The sequence below is a fragment of the Leptonychotes weddellii genome, chromosome X (genome assembly GCF_054177405.1).
Source record: "Leptonychotes weddellii isolate Sample4059 chromosome X, ASM5417740v2, whole genome shotgun sequence".
In the NCBI taxonomy this organism is placed as follows: Eukaryota; Metazoa; Chordata; class Mammalia; order Carnivora; family Phocidae; genus Leptonychotes; species Leptonychotes weddellii.
In genome coordinates, this window is record NC_138385.1 from 35,885,357 (window position 1) to 35,909,699 (window position 24,343).

The 24,343-nt window shown below is 34.4% G+C and overlaps 1 protein-coding gene across 1 annotated transcript in view; it reads right to left on the reverse strand.

Annotated features, from left to right (window-relative positions):
- Positions 1–24,343, reverse strand: part of NRK (Nik related kinase) — a 101,996-nt gene that overhangs the window by 20,464 nt on the left and 57,189 nt on the right. Inside the window, exons 7-16 of the mRNA XM_081809316.1 lie at positions 23,991–24,081; positions 20,993–21,123; positions 19,286–19,340; positions 14,359–14,437; positions 13,107–13,282; positions 11,436–11,499; positions 9,843–11,019; positions 7,350–7,457; positions 4,327–4,394; positions 2,256–2,350 (exon numbers count right to left, since the gene is read on the reverse strand). Of these exons, the coding sequence (XP_081665442.1) occupies positions 2,256–2,350; positions 4,327–4,394; positions 7,350–7,457; positions 9,843–11,019; positions 11,436–11,499; positions 13,107–13,282; positions 14,359–14,437; positions 19,286–19,340; positions 20,993–21,123; positions 23,991–24,081 (2,044 nt within the window). The remainder of the gene's footprint in view (positions 1–2,255; positions 2,351–4,326; positions 4,395–7,349; positions 7,458–9,842; positions 11,020–11,435; positions 11,500–13,106; positions 13,283–14,358; positions 14,438–19,285; positions 19,341–20,992; positions 21,124–23,990; positions 24,082–24,343) is intronic.

Here is a 24,343-nt window from a genome sequence, read left to right on the forward strand (position 1 = left end):
ATTCATCTGTCGATGGACATCTTGGCTCTTTCCATAGTTTGACTACTGTGGACATTGCTGTTATAAATATCGGGGTGCACATACCCCTTCAGATCCCTGCATTTGTATCTTTGGGGTAAATACCCAGTAGTGCAATTGCTGGGTCGTAGGGTAGCTCTATTTTCAACTTTTTGAGGAACCTCCATACTGTTTTCCAGAGTGGCTGCACCAGCTTGCATTCCCACCAACAGTTTAGTTTTAATTTGGCTAGTTGCTATCACAATGAGCAGTTTAATTCCATAGTGTAAATATTTCCATTTAAAATCCAAATTTAGGGGCCCCTGGCTGGCTCAGTTTGTAGAATATACAACTCTTGATCTTGGGGTTGTGAGTTCAAGCCCCACACTGGGTGTAGAGATTACTTAAAAATTAAAAAAAAATCTTTAAAAAATGCAAATGTATCTGGACTAAAAGTGTGGATTTTTTATATTAAGATTTATGGTACAGTAAGTAACACCTGTGGTTAAAATTCAGTGATAATATTTAGGCTCAAAAATCAGTAGATCTGGCTGAGTATACTTAGAAAAAGCTTTACCAAGGGGCACTTACATCCTTGCTTATTTTTTTTTATGTGCTTGGATTTTAAAGATAAATAATCCTATCCCCTTTTTATTTGCAACTGTGCTATATATAGCCAAGGTGTAGACCCTGCAACTCCCAAAATCATGTATTTACAAACACTGCTATCTTTTGAGTATATTATCTGGAACACATTCTACAATTTGTGTCTGCATCTTCTGGCATTTTACTTTTGCAGTTTATTATCTTTCTTCAGAAAACCATTTTTTTCTCAAGTCCCTGTGTATGTTGTTAGGCTAAATAAGAAGTTTGGGTGAGTGTTTGAGATTTTGAGGCAAATTTGTAGTAACTCTGATTTCCTGCATAATAAAGTATGTAATTTCATGGGAACTGCAAATAGTCTAGGTGGTACACACAATAAAATAATATAATTTTAGAGCTGAAAAGAACTTCAGCTATTATCTACACAGAAGCTATCCCCTTCTCACCCCGCTCCTAACCAATGTTCATGACTGTTTTGGGACCTAATCTAGAATTTCCTTATTTCAGAAAAGGCAGTACGAATAAACCTTAAATTTTTAGGTGTTTGCCCACTATTAGTAAAATTAGCCCTAGCCAAACCAGAAAGGTTCTGGGGAAAATATTCTTAAAGTTACTTTTGATTCAGGTTTATTTTATTTCTCACAAGATAATATTTCTTCACGAGAGGACACTATTAAAAGAATTTTACCATTATCTGAGTCTCCTAAGAAGAACAGGGTTTTTAAGTTCAGGTCTTTGAAATATTTGATTTTGATAGAGTATACCTATATATCTTTTTTTTCATTATGTTATGTTAATCACCATACATCATTAGTTTTTGATGTAGTGTTCCATGATTCATTGTTTGCGCATAACACCCAGGGCTCCATGCAGTACGTGCCCTCTTTATTATTAACATTTTAATAAAATCTATGTTCTACATTTTTACAGATGACTTGAGAACTCATTCAGGCGTTTTGCCCTTGCAGAATTTACTTGGGTTGCTTAAAAGTACACAATGCCAGATTTTACAATCTAAGGCCTAACTTTTGGCTTTGTTTATTTCAATATTTCAAAAATCTATAATTCATTTAAACTCTCAAAAGCATATCATAAGATAAAACACTTGTTTTGAAATTCGTATCACAAATTGTGAAGTTATTTTCTATGATTTTATTACTTTTTCATGTAATTGAGTAAAAACATGAATTTGTAACATCTAGGGAAGTTTATGAAATACTGTATATATTTTACTTTGGGGTGGTGAAATAAATGGATAAATAAAACACATGCCCACAACTACTCCATCTAATATTTCAATATTTTAAGGATTGTCTATAAATTTTAGCCTATTAGAAAGGCCTCTTCCAAGTTCCTTTCTCATATTTTTCACACATGGTACAGAAACCAAAGTTGACATCCCCACCTCCCCAGACACATTTCTAACTACTACACAACTTAAAGAAAATAACTTTAGAAAAATTAATTTCCATTTCTCAAAGGTCACCACTGACCACCCAATTGCCAAATTCAATGGCCTCTTGGTCTTAATTCTATGTGGCTTCCCTAACACTTTTGATTCATTACTTCTTGAAGTTCTTTCTTCACTTCTGCAATATAAACTGTTAAACATTAGCTCTGTGTTTTGGCTGTTTAAACTCTGTGCTTTGAATCACCTGATGCTGCTGGGCAATTCTGAGGATTTTGCGAACTCCTTTGTCTGATGTCAATGGGCTTCTGAGCTTGTTCCAAAACAGACCGCTGAGGAACACTAAATGAAAAGACAGAAAAGCATATGCCATGTCCTAATATTCATAAAAGGAATATACAGCTCAAAATCAAGACCAACAAAAAAGTTTTAGGTATAGGGTATATATCAAACTAAAAAGAAGTAGAGCTTAATTAATATTTTCAAATTTCCATTTTTCTTCAAATGTGCTATTTTATCTAGAACAGAGAAACAATTTCCAAAATATAAATAAAGTGTTTCCATATAGTATATGTTTCCTTCACATATCATATTTAATTTCTAAAAATTCAATAACGTTTCTTTAAGGTAATATTCAGACATTATTATATACCTAGTAATACAGTAATAAACATAATAGTCTATGTGAGGATTTTAACAAGATAAGAAGCTGTTACTGTTACGTCAAATATTCCACTATTATCATCCTGATTTGGCATTTGCATTTTTTAATATCCTATTCCTGATTTAGATAGATGGACATACAAATAGAACAGTTTAATTTTTAATATTCAAATTCAGGGAATATTTAGAAAGCTATTTTGGACTGGTGCTGCTGAATTCTATGTCACTTTGGAATTTCTATATAGGAAGGGCTTTGGTTATTGATCTAAGCCTAGAACAGAGAAGAGTCTTTTCTATGACCCTAATTTCAGGAAAGACTTAAGATAATATATTTGCTATTCATAAATTCAAAAATCTTTTTATAATGGGAATAGCCAATTCTAATTTAACAGCAATATTAATTTTTATGTATTGGATTTTATTAAAGACATATCCCACGATACCAAAAAGATGCATAAAATTAAGCAGTTTTCTCGCTTTATGGTCAGAAGGTCCATGACATCTTATTCACTGAATGCAGAGAAAGCAAAAGTTCCTAATCTTGCTTTCTAATTTTCTAAGATTTTTGCACACAAGTTAAATCTAAAGACGTAAATATATGGGGCTTTAAATAATAATGAAGTAGTAATATACATACTACATACCATCAACTCTATGCAGTCTGACCATACTGTCCAGTATCTTGAATATAGCAGGTGCTCAATAAATATTTAGTGAATGACTGAGTGAATGAATATAGGCTAAATTCTCTCCATTATAATCTGGAGTTGGAAGGGGTATGATTTTCAAGGAAAATCTATATTAAAATTTAGCTTTCAGGGGCACCTGGGTGGCACAGTCAGTTAAGTGTCCAACTCTTGGTTTTGGCCCAGGTTGTGATCTCAGGGTTGTGAGACTGAGCCCCACGTCAGGCTCTGTGCTCAGCATGGAGTCTGCTTCAGATTCTCTCTCCCTCTGCCTCTGCCTCTCCTGCTTGTGCTCTTTCTCTCTCTCTAAAATAAATCTTTAAATAAATAAATAAATTTATTTAGCTTTCAAATATAACACTTTGCACATAACATCTAAAATATGAAATATGATCTTTGAAAATTACTGAAGATCACCAATATTACAGAGATAAAAAATATAGTTACCAGGTTAAAATATCATTGATATAATACTGAGTTTTATATTTGATTTTTCCCATAGGTCATTTCAAGCTTGCCCATTCCATAGCATTAGCTTCTGAAGTTAGGAATTGTGTGTGTATTTTAACATGTAGTACAAGTACATGATATTCATGATGTACTACATGATAAAATGTATAACTGAAGTACATGATACATATGAAGTTTCACATCTTTTTATTATAAAGTACCAATTGAAATCTTTCAAAAAATTCACTGACATTTCTTTTATTAAATTGTGGATCTTATCAGCAAATTATTAAACTAAATGATACTGAGACTACAGTAGGTCCAAATATGAAAGATCTAGTTAATGAATTACTGCAGTTAACGTTTTACATACAGGCTGACAATATCACTAGTGATGATGTTTTCATTAATATTTTAGTTTTCACTTTACACAAAACTTAGTGTCAAATAAATATGCTTTAATGTTCCATGTAATAGTAAATCGTGAGTAATTTGAAAATAGTAATCAGAGAAACATACTTTGAAGAGAACTTGACATGGTGTTCACAATCCTGATTGTAAGGCACTGAAGTAGATCTTTCTTGGACCTTAAAGACAATGAAATACTTTGGTAAAATTTTTTATCATAAATTCTTTTGAAGTATTAATTCATGGGAAAAATTCCTTTCTTCATATAAAGATAGTTTACTAAAAATCCAACTTATAAAATCTGATTTTCATAACTAGATTGTATTTTCATAATTACTTATAGAATAACATTAGAACTGCTTAACCATAATTTCTCATGGTATCCTTGAATTTTAGTATAATAACAGATTCTGGAGATTATATAATCAAACACTCTAATTTTATTTTTGAGGAATCTGTACCTCAGAGAGGAAAAATCACTTTTCTAAGAATTTTACATCAAGTTAAAGAATATTTATAATCAGAATGTAGGTCCCTCAACTGCTAATTTAATGCTTTCTATGTTTTCATATTACTTTTATACCAAGTCCAAATTTCTCAGAATTTAAGCTCAAACTTCTCATTCACTTACCCTTTAAGCTAACCTTAGATTTTCAAAAGTTGTAACACACATACAACACATCATTAAAATCTCTCAAGTGTCAAAAGTGTCCCACCTTCAAGAAAGTATGTTTTTTCATTTTACAATTGGGCTGTAATGTCATAATCAGTGTTCCAATACTTTTTCAATTCTAAATGAATTAATTTGGTTTCTATTAATTATTCATTCATCTAATATAGAAAAATACTTAAGATCACATAAATTGAGCCAGCATCCGTCAGTGGGGCAGATTTATTTTCTGCCAACATTAGTAGATAGGACCATGTAGTATTGGCTTGCCTCATTTAGTTTTATATCATTAGGTTTCTACTTAAAATAGCTTTTAGCTAACCAAAAAATAGGCTATTCTGACATTCAATGAGGCAGTCACAGTAGATCCTTTAGAAAGAAAAACTAAACATGTTACATTTTTAAAAAATCTAGCATTTTCATGTGATAAAGTCACTCTATAGTTTCTAGAAACTACACTAACCTTACCACACTGTTTCTATGTAGTGACTTATTAAGGTTGTCTTTAAACTCTAACAGACAGATGGGTAAGAAACAAAAAATGTTGTTAATTGTTCACATGTTTTGCAAATGAGCGCTTCCAAATGTAACCAGATGTTTGGCAGTATGCACGATAAGCATCTGACTTTTTCCACATTTGATTCAGATACCTGGCATCATATTGACCCCGTCTAGGCCTCTTGGTTTATGAAACTGGTCTCAGAAAGTTTATTGACATTAGTAAACCAGAGACCAGGATTACTCAGAAAAGATAAAGGCCAAAAATAAGAAAAGCTAATACCTGATATGAATTGGCTGTATTTGGTCCAAAAAATGGGAAGATGATTAGTAAGAATAGTATATATAAGGCAAATGATGCATTCTAAACCAATCAGACACAACTCATTATATTTCCTGCTTAAAAACATATGTTTAAGGTAATAATTATTATCTGAGAGTAGGAGGAAAGTCATAATTTAATAAGGCAGAGAGAGAGACATAAGACCTCTTGTAATTAAATAATACAATCCAGCTTATGTTCCTTCTGCCAGTGGTTAGAGGACTGCTAGTATCAGAAGTAACATATTTAAACATATTTAAAAAAGGATAATTGTCCATGAAAGAAATCATAGTGGCCTACTCTGAAGCAACTAGAAGAAAGAAATATAGTGATCTAGGGCCCTTGTGCTGATTAAGGACAACAATGAGACTCCTGACCCACTATTAGTAAGGCAAGAATTTCTGAATTCTTCACCCAGCAACCTGCTCATCCTTAGTGACCAAAAAATTTTTAGATGGCTAGCTGTTAAGAATGCTGGCTATGATGATAATACCTTGTCCACATGGGAATTGAAACTGCAACTTGGGCCTCACCAATACCCTAAGCTAAATGCTGTTAATATAGTCGTGAAAACAGAAGTCAACCTAGACATGAGGACTGACTTGATTATTCATATAAATGTAAAAAAATAAATCACATATTAAATGACCCAGATCCTGTCATAAACTACATCCTAGAACAATCAAGGGAAAAGGTATGTGTGATTGTGTTACATGCTGAACTACCCAAGGTTTTATTGGCAATATTTTTACTTAAAAGAATGACTGACAAGACAAACTATGATTATTCAACTTGGGTATCTGGCAGGCATTTTATTTAAAATCAATGAAGTTAGCCTGTCAATTCAAGGAAAAAAACAACTGATGTTATTTGTTAGCAATGATAAAATTAAGCTTTGAAGTGAAAATTAAAATTTTAAATTTATTATCTGTCACCATGCACTTGACTTATCAATACTCAGTCATTTTTCTGATGAAATTGGTGACATTAACAAATGCTGTTTATTGATGTTGTATAATGAAATGTGTAAATATTTGGAAAGATCTACATACACACTGAACCAATGTTTTCCAACTGACCAATGTATGAAGATACAAAATTGTGCATGAGCAAAACATCTATTCATAGCATACAATAGAACAATGGATTTTAATATTTCTGAATATGCAAATTTCACTGATAGGGTTTTAAATTCCACTTCTGCAGTTTTGGTGTGTTATCAAAGAATATCCACAATTATCTGAAAAAGCTATGAAAATCCTCCCTTCCCAGCTACTTATATGTGAGAAGCCAGTTTCACTCATATACTTCAAACCAAACATATGGCAACAAATTGAATGCAGAAGCAGATATGAGAATCCAGTTGTTTTCCATTAAGTAAAATGGAAAATATTTTTTATTAAAACTTTGTTTCTTATGTTCACCTGTAATATTTTTATTTACTTTTAAATGAATTAATAAATATTTAATGTTTTTATTTTAATTTCTAATTCATTAAATATTGAATGACACAATCCACATAAACAAAAGTTTTTTGGGGTCTTCTTTGTTTAGGAGTATAAAGATCCCCTGAGACCAAAAAGTTTAAGAACCACTGTTCTAGGCACTTATTAATGTCACAGCAACTCATACTGAGAAACTTACCTCATTTCCTTTAGGATTTGGAACGTATGGTTGCAATGGTTCTATTTGGACTTCAGCTTGAATTGAATGAAATACTTCATCATTGTCTGATGATTCATCTTCTTTGCCCTTTGAAACAAAAAGGATAATAAATATTTTAATTGTTGTTAAAATGCAAATGATAGGAGCAACTTTATCTTCACAATGTACAACTTAGAATAATTTTCAAATATTAAAATTGATTTAAACCAGTAGATTCTAATAGGTTTTGGTTCTGGATTCCCTTTAGAATCTGAGGAGATTCTAACTGCATATAGACACACATGTCTGCATATATTTTCAGGGGGATCTCTGAACACCTGCAGCTAATCTATTAGACCCAGGTTAAGAATATCTGGTTTAAAGCTTAACTCATAACCCCAGACTGTCACATTTAGTAGGCAATTATAACTATGAAGTTCGGTTCTCCTGTGCAATGGAAGATCTATAATACAGCACTGCAAATATTTCTCACTAACTGAGCTCTAGGAATTTGGGAAAGTTTCTGTTTTCACATTTAAGCCAATCAGTGTTATTTCTTCAATTCACAGAGAGTAATGAAAATGAGTTTTCTTTTCTTTGGTTAGGTGAAGAATTCACATACATCTCTAAATGCTAACAAATTTTTAGGCAATTCAAAAGATCTATGACTTTGAGTTAGTATCAATTTTTTATATTTTTTATATATAAAATATCTTTTATATTTTATATAAAATAAAATTTCATTTGGTCTTAACAGAGGGAAACATGAGCATGTACTAGCATGTTTTCTCTGCATATTTGATTCAGTAAAAATATCAGAATCTCTTACATTTGCAACTTTATCTTATAAAATTTATATATCTTTAAAAATCACATACAAAGATATGAATACCTGTACAAGATCCTAGAGTCATGGGATTGGTAAATATTATTTATTGACTTTTTCTTCCAGTTTAGAATGGCTTCTCAAATGTACATTTAAAACACCAAATGACAATAAGTATGTGTCATGCTACCAACGCTATGAGTCTTGCAAGGATGCATACAAGTCTTTTTCATAAATGCAAAACCCATTAGATTTTTTTTTTAATTTTTTTTTTTTTTAAGATTTTTTATTTATTTGCGAGAGAGAGAATGAGAGACAGATAGCCTGAGAGGGAGGAGGGTCAGAGGGAGAAGCAGACTCCCTGCCGAGCAGGGAGCCCGATGCGGGACTCGATCCCAGGACTCCAGGATCATGACCTGAGCCGAAGGCAGTCGCTTAACCAACTGAGCCACCCAGGCGCCCCGTAGATTTAATTGTTACTAGTCCTCATTGAAATTAGTCACTAGCATTTTAGATGCCTTAATTTCAAGCAAATATCACCATTCTAGACTCATACCTCCACTTCTCTATATGGTTTCTTTCTCTTCCTATCTCCCCCTTTATTTGAGAGCAGACATCCATTTCCCCTTTTGGGCCTTTCTTCACTTGTTAAATATGTTAGGGAAATAACATTAGTTTAATTGGCTCAATGGACAAGCCAAAAGATTCACTTATCCAGACATTCAGACAAGATACATTTATAATTACTACATTAATTATTATTAGATAACTTGATGCTGATACCAGGGTTTAATTTAGGATTCCTTTATGTAAATGGATGTTGTGAAGTATTAGAAAACAAGTGCTCTCCTAATCCTATTGACCTCATTAATTTGCTTATAAAGCCCACAAACCCTTCATTGTCAGATTAGATCTGCCAGATTGAATTCATCAACTCCAACCAAATTATATTCACTTATATTAGAGAATTTGAAAGAATGAGATTTTGACTATTTGCAAATAAGATAAAGATATTAACATACTGCATTTCAAAAGAGTACAGAGATGAATTTGTAACTTGTATCATGTTCTATGCAGAGATTTCATTGATTAATTATGTAAAACGGTGGAAAATTAGTGAGACAAGTCATACATATGGTAAATACAAAATGTTTTGGAAACTGCTTTTCTGTTTCATTTTAACCTTGATTTAAACATCCTGAAATTTAAAAAAAAATAGTATAATTCACTTAAATAGCACAGTTCAGCAGTCTATTGGAAGAAAGACAAATTAACTTAAGAGGTTGGGGAGCAAAACCAAAGTTGTTTTCTGTGTTTATTTTTAATGAGTTCTATTTGAAATTTGGCACTATGATAGTAATTTTCAAAGATCCAAAATAGTCATTTTAAATGTCCTTATGGTGTCCCTTTATTAGTTAATAATTAAAGCTATATCTCTACAAAGATATTAAGCAATTACCTGGATCATTCAAGCCAATTTTTCTTTTTCAAATTTAGTCATAATTATCTGTAAATTTTAAGATAATTTATTTGAAGTATAAATTATTAATCTTCTCTGGCACATAAGGAATATTTGTTTCATTTGGTCTTAACAGAGGGAAACATGAGCATGTACTAGCATGTTTTCTCTGCATATTTGATTCAGTAAAAATATCAGAAACTCTTACATTTGCAACTTGTCTCAATTCTTCCTCATGCTGATTAAAGATATCCTCCCATCTGCGCTGGCGCCTTCGCCTGCAGGCTTCTAAATCTGAGAGCTCAAACTCTTCAGGTCTCCTTGATAACTTTGCCCGGAACCTCTTTGGTGATAATCTTTTTGCCAATGCCTGCCTTAGACTAGAAACTTTCGATTTTTTCTTCTGTGCCTGTTCTGGTTGAGAGTAAAACATGTTTGAAGACAGGTCTTCCATCAAGGTTTGCAGTGGACCAAGTGGCTTTGAGTTATGTGAGTTTGGTGCTCGAAGTAAGTCTCTTGATAGTCCCTCTATCAGTTCTTGAACTGAGCCAACTGCCTGTGGGGGCTCTAGTGCCCAGGCCTGTGCTTGAAGTGACCCTTCAGTTTGCCCCTCTACTGGAATGAGTACCTGAGTATCCAAATGTAGTGGCAACAGCACATGGTGGTTCTGTGACAGTAGGGGCAGGAACACCTGGGCATGTACTCGTAATGCCTCAGGTTCCTCTGACTCATTCTCTGCCTGTGTAGGCTCAGCAGCCTGTTCCTGTACCTCTGGCTGTTCAGGTACCTGGTTCTGCTCCAGCTGCTGTTCAGGTACCTGGTTCTGCCTCTGCTGTTGTTCAGAGGCCTGACCCTGTCTTTGTTGTTGTTCAGGTACCTGATCTTGCCCCTGAAATTCCTCTGGTACCTGGTCCAGATCCTGTGGCTCTTCTGATGTCTGGGGCTGGGCCTGAGCAGCCTGAACCTGCTGCTCTTTTGGTACCTGGGCCTGTACCTGTAGAGGCTTAGGTGCCTTAACCTGAGCTTGTAGTGGCATGAGCATCCAGGCTGCCCTCCGTAGTCGTGGAGGTGCCTTAATCTGCATCTGTAGGGGCCTAGATGCCTTAGCTTTAACCTGAGCCTGTAGTGGCGTAAACACCCGAGCTGCCCCTTGTAGTCGCTGAGGTGCCTGGGCTTGCCCCTGGAGAGGCCTAGGTGCATTGTCCTGAGCCTGTAGTGGCATGAACACCTTGGCTGCTCCCTGTAGATGCTGAAGTGCCTGGACCTGTGGCTCTTCTCGATCAGGTAACCACCTTGGCTGAGAGGGTTCTCCATGCAGAACTCTAAGTGGTCTGCATCTACTGCTGGTTGGCAGTCTCAGAAGCTCATGAGTACAAGAAGGTCCTCTAGAAATAAACATACAAATGATTGCTATATAGTAATAATTGTCAGTGGAGTGAAGCCACTTGGGGAAAATGTCTTTATTTTAAAAAATGGAAATTTTGTGCAATAAAGATACTTTCAGTAAATTTTTTTTGAATCATTCCTGTAATGTCTGAAATATTCTTTGTATTACTAATATACTCAATTATCTAATAATCTACCTGGTCATTCTAGTGCCAGAAATTAAAGATTATTTGAGTAGTAATAACAATCTTTCCTCAACATTTCCATTCAAATATCTCTTGAAAATATAGAGAGAGCTGTTACTTGTTGCATCAGAAGGGATTAAACTCTTCTGAGTCAAATGCCAACAGAATAGAATCAACTGTCTTACATAAATTGCTAACAACAAATTATATTTGTAATTTATCTAACACACCTGAATCTTCTCATGGTGTATTGCTCCTTAATAGCTTCTTCTCTTTCAAAGATCAGAGGTATTCCTTTTTATAAAAGAGAAAAAAACAAGGCAAAAAATCAGCAGGTATTAGTGTAATCTACCTTAGGAATTTTTACCCTTTAATGCTCAGGATGTCAAGTGAATTACAAGGACAAGAGGGTAACCCTTCAAATCACACTTGGTTGGTAATATGGACAATATCCTAGTTCCTAGGCCCACTTTTGCTGCACAGTGAAGCTATTCCATACAGACTAATTTCTCTGGGCACAGGAAAGGGAATTTAGCAATTTGGTAGCTGCAATCTAAAGAGAAGTAATTGAAAAAGACAAAGGGAGAATGGGACAAGAGAAACTTTATAGATGGTTGTTGAACATAGCTTAAAGGTGTGTGATCTAGATGTGAGGACTTTATGGCTTGGGCCCACCCTATCTTTGGTCCTTTCAATGAAGATCATTGAAAATGAGGATCAGGATCATTGGTCTTTCCAATGAGAAAGTAAAAATCTAAATTCTGGATTTTACACTTAACACATTCAACATGTTCAGCTTCTTTCATTTCTGCTGTGCTGTACTGAAATACAGACGCTTACAAACAAGAGTGTTCTTTTGAATTTCCTAAATAAAAGTGTTCAGGGCAACTGTATTTACACCTATGTAATTCCCACATAAATGTGACTTTTCCTGCAGGTAATATTTTGGAAGTCTTGCAACTCTGGAAATTAGCAAATTCTCAAATAGAAATGGGGTCTTCCTGCACCCATTTGAGACTAGCTGGTTTTTGTGATGCTGGTCCAGTGAATTTTCACCCATGGTTAAATAAATTAATTTCTGCTGCTTCTCACTCCAAAATAGGATACATATAGTTATGTAGATGGAAGAAACTCTACTGCAATCTATCCTGTAGCTATTCTGAGAATGACTATGTTTCCAGCTTCCCCTTTTCCATTATATCACCACTCTCAACACTGCCCATGGAGCCCCAATTTAAATGTGGAATATGCCATACAATACAAAGTTAAAACTTCCTAAGGAGTTTAATCTGGATTTGATGAAAATCCATCCTGCCATTTTTGGCATTAATATATAGAAACTAACTTTTACTTGTATAAATTAGTCCTTTTAATTACTTCTTATACTTGGAGATTAGTGCATAAAACAAACTTAGTATGGTACACAGAAATTACTTCAAAATTAACAGTCATCAACAGACAATTACAAATCTATTTATCTCATTGGAGTTAATTAAAATATCAACCAAAAAAGAACAGTAAAATATCAACCAAAAAAGAACAGTAAGATACAGATTTTGTTACCTTTTTTATTTATTTTATCTCTTTAGTTAGGAGTTTTCTTAAAATAAAATTGGCACATCACAAAATTCTTCTTGATGCTTTCAAGGTTTTTATAAATATGAACACTTGCCAGTTGTAATTGGTGACAATTTATAATCATATATATACAGATGATCAGGTGAGAGATAATTAATTAACTGCACATGGCATATTAGTGGAAAAACTAAATATGGAAGGCCTCCCTCAGAATTTTTACTTTTAATCTAATTCTTAAATATTATTTTTCCTGACAAAAGTGAATAAACTCAGCTCTCATCTAAATATCCATTCTAGTAAAATGAAAGTTGACATATTCCAACCTTTTTTCTGTCTCTTTTTAATGATTCCTGTAAGATGCTTCTTCAATGACTCAACAACGTGTCCTTCATTTTTTATATTCCGAACAAAAGGGTGATGAAGCATGTTTGCAGAAGTAGGACGAAATAGGAAATTTTTTATCATGCACTTTTCCATGAAATTGTGGAACTTGCGAGACCTAAAAGAAATGAGTCAAAGGGATAAGAAAGCATCCTCAGGCTTGCCATATCTTTTCCCATCCTCACACATATGCCACTCTGCAGGTCATATTTTTGGAGAGAATTGCCTCTAGTTATAATTGTCTTTTCAACTGCCATATGTCCTGCAGCTTGACAATATACGTTATACAATACCACTCAAACCTCAGATGAGCCAGAGTCAATGGCATTTAAATAGGAGTAGAAACTTCAATGAGTTCAGAAGTATGTACATGGTAAAAAGTCAATTGGTGGGATGGCAATGGAGTGGTTAATGTGATATATGTAGAACATGTATCTAGATTGGTCAGCCCACAGAAGTCATACTTTGAAGTCTGAATGTTTCACTTGACTACATGCATTTTGAGCTACATAGTCATAAATGTAATGATCCAAAAAAAAAAAAAGGGGGTGTTAATAGCACCAGGACTAACTAATCTTATAAAATGGTTCATGAAAACAGAAGTGTCCAGAAAGCCTGAATCTGTGGGAAGGGTTAAATTGAATCACAAGGAAAAATGTCAGCAATCAAATCACAGCCACCACTTCTAGCAGGGCAAGCAATAAATACTAATAATAAGCAAGAGCTTCTGACACTCAATCAAAAAGCTTCAGTATAAAGGGTTCCCAAGTTAGTTGGTCTGTAACACCCTGGGAGAACAAATCCTCTTCTCCAGGTCTGTGGATGTTTAGTTTAATGGGCTGAACAACTGAGCTGTATATCACAATCACTGACTGCCTATCTAGGCACAGGGAGAAATGTCACAAATGATTTCTATTGGTCCATGCCATTAATGGAGAAACAATTGAACATGCCATTAATTCCAGGGCAGTGATGTCATCATAATATACTATGGAAGGTATTACTTATGTCTAGTTGGCTAGCTAGCTCTTAATGAAAACTAATCATTAAGACCCCCCCACTTAACATATTAGTTTTTAGGAAATACTGTCCAACAAAGATGTTGAAACAGGACTACAAAATTAATTAAAACTCATTTCCTACATAAAAAATGGCAAGTTAATGTGTTTAGGAGATTAAGTCATTCATCTTTACCATCCACTGGATTTGACTTTGGGGGCAGATTCCCGCAAAATAACAAAGAGGGCTTCCAAAGGCTGAAGGTTACACAGGGCTGCAAAGGAAAATAGATGTGTTTAGAATGAATGAGAAGGGTAACAACAGAGCACACTCCTCATTCCAAAGGGGATTCTCAGTGTTCTTTCACATATCATGTTGAATAGACACTAAGGAATAAATAGATACAAAATAATGTAGTTACAGGAAAAGTTCATTTTCATACAAACAGTCCATTATATAAGATCCTCAAGTTTCACCATTGACAGGTGTGGCAAATTAATAATAAACTACACTGGATAAAAATTTCAAAACGTATGATTGGTGATTTCTATCTAGAGAAGTAAACAAAAAATAGAGACAAACACTCTTCTGTATTTTGTGTTCTAGGTATCTATACTTATAAAATGGAAATATGTCATTATAGGCTTAAAAAGTCAACCAAAGGAGTAGCTAAGCACAATAATATATAAAGAATGATTTAGCAATCTAAAAAGATGAGAAGAATCTGTTTTGGAAACTGACAGTCCTAGGAATAGAGGTAGATATAGTGTAACTAACTATTAAAACACACCCTCTAGAGTAAGATCACCTGGGTTCAAATCCTAGTTCTTCCTTTGTGACTCGGGCAAATTACTTAACCTATCTGTGCCTTGGTTTCTTTATCTGAAAAAAAATCAAGAATTCCTTCAAAGAGTTGCCATGAGGATTAACCTACATGTAAAAGTGTCTGGCATAGAGTAGGTACTTAATAAATATTAGTTATTGGTATTATAATAAAGATTTTAACTATCTGGCACTTCAAGTCTGTGCCAAATTATAGGACTTCGGTTCACTTTTTGAAACACACAGCTATACAAAGAAAAGCCTATTCCATTACGTGCTATATAAATTCATTACCTTGTTGGTCTGAGAATTTTTTATAAGCTTTCTTATAAGCATTTAAATATGTCTCACTTCACTTATTTCCTCTTGAGTTTTGATTAAAGAAAACTGGCAGTGCAAAAAAATCCCTGAAGGAGAGCCATACTTTAAATTTCTCTTTTTCTTCATATATATTTTTTTATTTTATTAAGTTTTTAACTTTAACTCCAGTATAGTTAGCACACAGTATTATATTATTTTTGGGTATACAATATAATGATTCAACAATTATATACATTACTCAGTGCTCATTATGATAAGTGTACTTTTTGACCCCCATCACCTAGTTCACCCCTCGTCCCACCCACCCTCCTCTCTGATAACCATCAGTCTGTTCTCTATAGTTAAGAGTCTGCTTCTTGATTTCTCTCTCTCTCCCTCTTTGCTTGTCTTGTTTCTTAAATTCCACATATGAGTGAAATCATATGGTATTTGTCTTTCTCTGACTGACTTATTTCACTTAGCATAATACTCTCTAGCTCCATTCATGTTGTTGCAAATGGCAAGATTTCATTCTTTTTTTATGGCTGAATAATATTCATGTGTGTGTGTGTATACAGAATATATATATATATATATATATACACACACACACATATATATATATACAGAATATATATATATATATATATATATATATACATTTCACATCTTCTTTATCCACTCATCTATCAATGGGCACTTTCATAATTTGGCTATTGTAAATAATGCTTCAATAAATGTAAGGGTGCATATATCCTCTCAAATTAATGTCTTTGTAGTTTTTTGGTAAATACACAGTACTGCAATTACTGGATCATAGGGTAGTTCTATTTTTAAATTTTTGAGGAACCTCCATACTGTTTTCCAGAGTGGCTGCACCAGTTTGCATTCCCACCAACAGTACAAGAGGGCTCCGCTTTCTCCACATTCTCACCAACAAATCTTATCTAATACCAAAAGTGTGTCATTCATGTGAGGACAATTTGATATTAATGATTTTTAGAGTCACCCTTTCTCCTCCAAAATACATATCCAGAAAAACTACAATGCCAAACTGGCCTCTTGTAATAGTAGGAAAAAACTCCCCAGGGTTATTTCATTAGAGTGATATAAAGGCAATTGTTCAAAGGTCATGTTTTTTCAATTACATAAGTATAAATTAATAGACATACAGGTTTATAATTGAGGGCAGAATTATCCCCAAGCTGAAAAGATTAGTCAGGGGTGCCTGGGTGGCTCAGTTAGTTAAGTGTTCAACTCTTTTTTCTGGCTCAGGTCATGATCTCAGAGTCTTGAGATTGAGCCCTGCATCAGGTTCAGTGCAGAGTCTGTTTGAGATTCTCTCCCTCTCCCTTTCCCTCCCCATTTGTCCCCCTCCCCCATCTCATGGGTTTGCATCTGCATGCACACTCTCTCTCACACACACTCTCTCAAATAAATAAGTAAATAAATAATCAAGATCATATTTGATTCTCTTCATTCCTTTACTCTGTCCAGTCACCAGATTCTGTCCTTTAAACATATTTTAAGTGGGTTAGTACAATATTAAGCAATTGTCATTTATTAACATTTGAGCATCATGCAGTCAACTAACAACATCCCCAGGGGTCAAGAGTCAGAGCATAGAGTAGGGAAGTTTTCATTAGGGAAATGAGAAGTCCACAAAGGAATGGAGCACATGGGTATGTCAAACAGTAGACGTTTTCTATATAGTCTAATTTTAGGAATGCCAGTAAATACTCCCTTTATCCCATATCTAACAGGCCTAAATGTTTCACAATTAGAGTTTCATTCCTTTGAAATAGCAAATCTCCTTTAAAAATACATTTCATAGATGGTATAATGCTAAATGAACTAAATCAGAGAAAGAGAGACACCATTTGATTTCACTCATATGTGGAATTTAAGAAACAAAACAAATAAAGAAGAATGAACCCAAGCACTTAAGAAGGTCCTGGTGTGGGATGGTACAGATCTTCCCTCCTCTGAGAGCCTCTACAGCACCCTTTCAGTGAGAAGTTACTCTCCCTTTCTTTTTACTTCTCTGGGAGAGACTCACCAAAGAAAGAAATTTTGTTATCTGGACCTCAGAGGCAATTATCATATAATTGTCACTTTGGAGGGCTACCCCCTCTGAGATGATAATTATCAAAACCTGGAGGATTTCTGCAGTTAAATTAATGACAATAATTTCCATCCAAAGTTTATACTCCAGGCAATATAGGAGGCTGGTGAAAGACCAATATTTTAGCAGTGTGGCTATTTCAAGTTGCTCATGACCAAAGTTGCAGCATTCCAATTACTTATTTAGGCATGTATGTCCGATTTTTTTTCTCATTGTGAAATAAGAATCTCCTGGTCCTTACACATCTTTTGTAAGAAGTTTGCCATTTGTGTACTCCATGCAAAACTCCTCTGCACTCCTGTGAGTTTTCTCCCATGATTTAATATTTTGGTGTGAAAAAATGAAACAAAATAAAGACGAACCAGGAAATACAAATCTGCAAAATGTAGAAAGCTAGTGTTTTGAAAAGAAATGGTAAGGAACATTCACAAACAATAGAAAAATATACTACTTGATGCAATCATGTATTCTAAATAAAAACATGAGTCAATACTCATATGCAATACCATATTGTGAAGAGAGAGTAGAGGAAGAGGAAGAGAAAGAAGAATAGGAAGAGGAGGGAGAGGTAGAGGAAGAGGAGGAGGAGGAAGGGGAGGGGAAGGGGGAGGAGAAAGAGATAGAAAAAGAGAAGGAGAAGCTGCTGATCAATCTAATATAATCTAAGTATGTTCACAAAAACAAATAATCAAGAGATGAGGAGGAATAATATGCATCTTCCCATTCTTATTTCAATTTTATATATGTGGTATAAATAATTTTTCCATCATTGATTTTTTATTCACCCAGCATACATACTTTGTAGTTTTGGAGGGCACTAAAAGAGAGACAGCAGCAACCTGACCTTCGTATCTGTCCCAGATTTAATCTAAGCCTCTTCTGTGATATTCTAAGGGACACCAGGAATTCTTAACAATCATGTTACCATTATTTCTACCCCTTGAAATTACTCCCATTGGCCTTGAAAGACAGTACTAAGATAGCCCAAATTTATAAAGTTTGTTGGGTGGACATTGTGGAGATAGAGCATGTAGGAACATGGGAATCTACAGGACCTCCTTAGAAAGGTAGAAGCAAAGAAATTCTACCCCCACTTGCCTGCCCTCCAGCAAACACTCCAGGCATTTCCTCACTTCTCATCCAACAATACCAGGAATGCATTTATCATTTATATCTTTAGATTTAGATATTGAAGAAATAAATATGCTCTGCTAATGGGGGTCATACATTAGATGGTTATCAATCATTTATATCCAAGTTCACATTTTCAATTTCACTTTTCTATCAGAAAGCAGAGTCCTGAGAGAACAGGATTTTGACAGATGATTTAAATGATGGAGATGCGGGAGAAACGTGAGGAAATTGAGGCTTCTGAGCAATTAAGGGCACTGGAGTGGCTAAAAGAGCAAAGAAAGCACCAAAGGTGAGCTGGACTGACTTCAAATGAAAAAAAAAAACAAAAAACACAAAACCAAAAAAAAAACAAAACAAGAAAACCTGAGTTCCCAAGGTAGGGGATTGGTTTGATTTCAATGACACACTGGAAGATTTTCTTAACTATCACATTCTGAAGCAGTAGCAGTGTGTGACTATAAATATTCTGGAACCTAAATATTCCACCAATCACTATGTACTAGAACGGCTTTAGATTCTCATTAGTCAGGACTGTCAGTACCAAACACTTTGAGGCCAAATTGAAACAACAGTCAATAGCCTAAAATAAGGTATCATAAGGGAAAAGCACAAACTCTTTATAGATATATCTGGCCATTATGACTAGAACATTTGATAATCATTGAAAAGGCCACCAGTACAAGTGGCAGATTTGTACAGCATGCTTCCCCAACTTTTTAATAAATAAACATTTTTACTCACGAGGAGCCCCCTCAGCCATTTCAATAGCAGTGATTCCCACAGACCACACATCACTCTGCAAAAGAAAAAATGACCCCCAAAAGTAATTTAACAATGGGAAACTAATAGTATTTAGAGTCTCCAAACAATCTTTGGGTGGGGGAGTGTCAATGCCAGAGCCATTTTATGGGTTTTCTACAATGAACCTTCATTATAGGCTGGTGTTATAGGAAGACGTTAGCTGAGCTTGTGATCAGCCAATAACTGGATGATATGGGACAGGGTTCAGTGTAAGGAAAATTCACCTTCAATGTATCGCTATTGTTGCCTTAGCTGAAATAGCAAAAGGAGCTTGCTGTGAAGAAATCCTATCACATAGATGTATTAGCTGTGCCATCTTAGGTAAATGATTTAACTCTCTGTACCTCAGTTTCACTCTATATAAAATAGAGATAATAATGATATGCATCTCATAGAACTGGTATGAGTATTAAATGAAATAACCTATATAAAAGCACTTTCAGTCAGTTCCCTGAATACAGTAATTGAGAATATAATTATTGTTATTCCAGGAAATTATATTCTAAGAGGCTCAAGGAAATTATCCACATTATTAACTGTACTTTGTTTTTTAGAATGTGAAAAGAGCACAGGGCTGGAGGTACACTGCCTGGCTGGATGACTGCTACACAAGTTAACTGAATTCTGAGAATCTCAGTTAATAGATTTCTTAGCTTCAAAGGATTATTGTGATGCTGTAAGTTGAAGCTTTCTTTCAATTTACATGGGGCTGAAAATTAAAAATAAATAATTAATATAAGTGAAAGTCCTTGGAAGACCGCAAAAATCTGTAGAGGTATAAGGCATCCACTTAAAAGATTTTACAGCAAGCCACTTAAAAGAACATTATGCTTCCACAGTCTCCATAGCCTGTAATAGCACTAGACTATAAGCTCTCAATAGATCTGCTTGCAGATCAAGCAGAGGGCATTTAAGGGAAAGGGAAAAGAGATGAGACTTGAATTAATCAACTTCAAGTATTGAGTCCTAGGTTCCACACGACGAAAACCACAATGAATTGTTTGGATGACTTATGATGTGAAGAGTGAGTGTGGTTTTTCCAGTCTATAGCAAATGGAGAGTTTTCTTTCCACATCAGCTTTTTTTGAAATGTGTACGTAGATGTATATTGTCCAAATTGCAGTTTCAGTGGAAATTTTAATAAATCGCATGAATTGTTACTTAATTTGTCTATTCCACTGATTTTCAGTGGTTTGGAAGTGAACCATGACAAGGATTTTCTCCATTACCCTGAGTAATGAAATTATTATTTTTTTCTTTTTGGAGCTTAGTTACTGTGGGGATTAATAACTGGCTTTACATTCATTCATTTTTAAGTTTACAAAGTTCTCTGCCCCTGGAAGTTAAATTTCCATATAAAGCCACATAATATAATATTTTCCCCAAGAAGTTGCAAGCAACATGAACTAGACATTATTCCTCAAATATAGATAATTCCCAATGGTCTACTTTGTCTAAATTCTTAAAAATATATATATTTATGCATATAATCAAACCACATATATGAATAGCAACTAGTATTTCTTATTAGAGTTTAATGTGAAAGAAGGAGTTGCTGGCTTTTTATTCTTTTATCATTTTAAAATAAACATTAGTCAAAAGTCCTTTCCAAACTTTGATTCCCACTATCTGAATGCTCACACTTACTCTGGAATCATAGGAGCGTCTTGGATCTTCGTCACAGTCAATCACCTCAGGTGCCATCCAGTATGGTGTTCCAATGAAACTATTCCTCCTCCCATTAGTTCTGCTCACCTGGGCACTCACTCCAAAATCCACTGCAAAATTCAGCATATGTCAAAATAATTAATCAGTAACAAAAAGCTCAATAAGTTATTGCTTTAACTTGGAAAGCCAATACAAAATCCACAATGGATAACAGATTTTCATTCCAACCCAGAAAACTTTACCATGAAGTCTACTCCAGGAATACTGGGAAATAGGCTTTTGCTGCTATTTATGTTGGAAAGAGACTCAGAAGTGCTATTATAAATCTACAGTAGGTTTGGCTGAAAGTTTACCATGAATATTAAAAATAAATTTCCATCAGTATACCCTGAACCTCTGAAGTGATAACATATGTAGTGTTTGGACCTGCCACCAAGCTGGAGGAAGACCAGCACTATAAACAACATCTAAGAAATCTAAAACCTATTAGTAGTTTATTAGGAAGCCTCACTCATGACATTAGAAAGTTCTATTACACCAATGAAGAAAAATGAGTTTTCTGCTAGAATTTAGTTTAAGTTTTTCTACAGATCTTCTGAATCAGATGCAAATATTTACTGTGGTATCTATATCTTAGCTTAGACTATAAAAGTTCAGTCTTCTATTCATCTGTGGGATACATTATATGAAAATATTTAGTATGGTATCCTCAGTAACAGACAGAAAAAAAGGCTAAAGTAGACTGGGGTTATTTAGTCCAGAAAAAATAAGATGAAAAATGAAAGTAGATGAATTTTTTCAGGGATGAAAAATGAAGTAGATTTTCTAATTTAGAATGGTTTCCAGGAATCTAAAGGATGGAGAACAACACTGACTGAACAGTAGTTTGAAAAACTTAGGAGAAGAAATGAAAAATTAAAAAGTTAAGAGTTTAAAGTAGTCTTTAAGGAAGGATTTAACAAAACAAGAAATGTCTGTAATATGTGAAAATCATCGCTGGGTGTTGAACAATCTTATTATCTAGATATTTTTTTGAGAATACGTTAAAGCAAAGCTCAGCATTCTTACTATCCCCTGAGGGCCAACTTTAAGGGCCAAGAGATACCTATGAAGTCCATGAGCTAATATATATGACATTCAGGGAAAAAAACGAAAGGGGAAAAGAACAGAAGACGAGTGATGGATGGAAGAAAAGGAAAAAAGAAAAGCTTGAAATTTAGATAAAAGTAGAGATGAAATCTCAACAGTGGCATAATTTAACCTTTCTTTAATGACCTCAGTACTAGAATGTAAGGATTATTGATCAATTGCAATTACAATACGATCACTTTCCAGTCTCTTTCCTTTCAACACTCCCTCTGATGTCCTTGGGTTTGCCTTCTGCAACCTTCTCCTTATAATATATAGCTTAAAAATATACTGGAATCTGAGAAATGTAAAACCAAATGTATAATGGTTGTACATAAAATAAGCCTGATTGAATTCTAATCCAGTGCTAAAAGGCCTCTCCTACAGAGTAAAGTACATAAGCTTTAGTGCATGGACTTTGACAGAATTTTCAGTGGCTCTTCATTTACTTACAATGTCTCTTCTGTGTTGCAAATGGTAGAGTTGGCCAGAAACCTGACAGAAATATATGGGAGTGCTACCACATGTGAACATAGTGTGTATGTAGCTTTGTGATAGACTATCTATCCTGCACATTTGAATGTGAGATCCAAATTCCCCTTATCTATTAACAGTGTCTTAAAATTGTGTTGCTAGCTTTGTAGCTTTTAGACACATAAGACATAATACATTTTCTTGAAATTACTTTTTTCTTATTTCAAGAACAATTACCTCAAGCTTCTTCTACAAATATTCAATGAAAACATTCTCAATGAATGAACAAAAATTCCTGCTGTGGTTGTTTTTGTTCATCAGGAAAATGGGAACTATCTTAAGGTCATGCTAGAGACATGGTAGGCAAGGATTGATTATCATTTAAAAATAATACAGGATTTAATAACCAGTAATTTATTTTTATTTTTATTTTTTTTTAAAGATTTTATTTATTTGACACAGAGAGAGAAAGCACAAGTAGGCAGAGAGGCAGGCAGAGAGAGAGGGAGAAGCAGGCTCTCCACTGAGCAGGGAGCCGGACGTGGGGCTCGATCCCAGGACCCAGGGATCATGACCTGAGCCAAAGGCAGCTGCTTAACCGACTGAGCCACCCAGGCGCCCCAATAACCAGTAATTTATATTCTATATCAATGAGGTTATCTGCCATTGCATAGTACTGACATTATTCATATGGTATTATTTAAAAACCAACCAACAATATTTATTTTAAACATTAAAGGATGCAATAAATTGTGCCCTGTGTGCCTGTGAGACAGTATGTGTGGTTATTTTCAAATAAATTATGCCATTTTGAATCCTGGAATAGAAAGCCAGGGACTTTCCCGTCTTTTCTAATTCTGAACTTAAGTTGGATATTATGGGAGCAGCTGATATCAGTTCTTTAAATATTTGAGGGAAAATTTCAAAGAAGCAATTTGTACTTAAGTAATTTAAAAGTTCTTTGATATTATTCGGAAAATATGGTTTTGTGATGTGGAAGAATTGTCTTTTTGCTTCCTTGTCCATTGCACAGAAACTTGCACAAAATAAATATTCAATAATTCAATTATTAAAATAAATATAACATCTATACTTAATAGAGAATAAAACAATGACCAAAATGTAAGTCTTCCATTATAATTTAAAAGTTTTTAACTACACGATTTCAGAGAAGCAGTAAAAGGTGCCTTTTTCTCCTGCTCCACCTCCCTTCCCAAACAAATTTTCATATTTTGACTGGTTTTGCAAGCAAGGAAAACACAGCCTAAGTAAGTAGAGGATATTGTTAATGACATGATAAAAAACAAAGTAATCTTAAAGGATCCTTCTCCATTAAAATACTGGGGCCTCACTTAAAGTACAAGAACAAACTTACCAAGTTTTACTTCAGCATTATGAGTCAGTAGCACATTCTGACCTTTGATGTCCCGGTGAATTACACGGTGTGCATGAAGATGAGCTAAGCCCTGCACATAGATAGATACATATTTATTCAAAAAGTCACATCAGTATATATATTTTCTCTTTTTCTGGTACTGTTCTTAGTATTTTTGGAAGACCTTTTGGTAAGAAAAATGGCCCAGATTTGCATTTTTCAGACAAAATTCCTTCTTTAGGCTGGAATTACTACAACCAGTTCCCAGAAATACTATTTTTGGCTATAAGGAAAGGAAAATAAATCAGGACACCCATGAAAAGAAAAGAACACCAAAAAGTAGTGTTTGTATA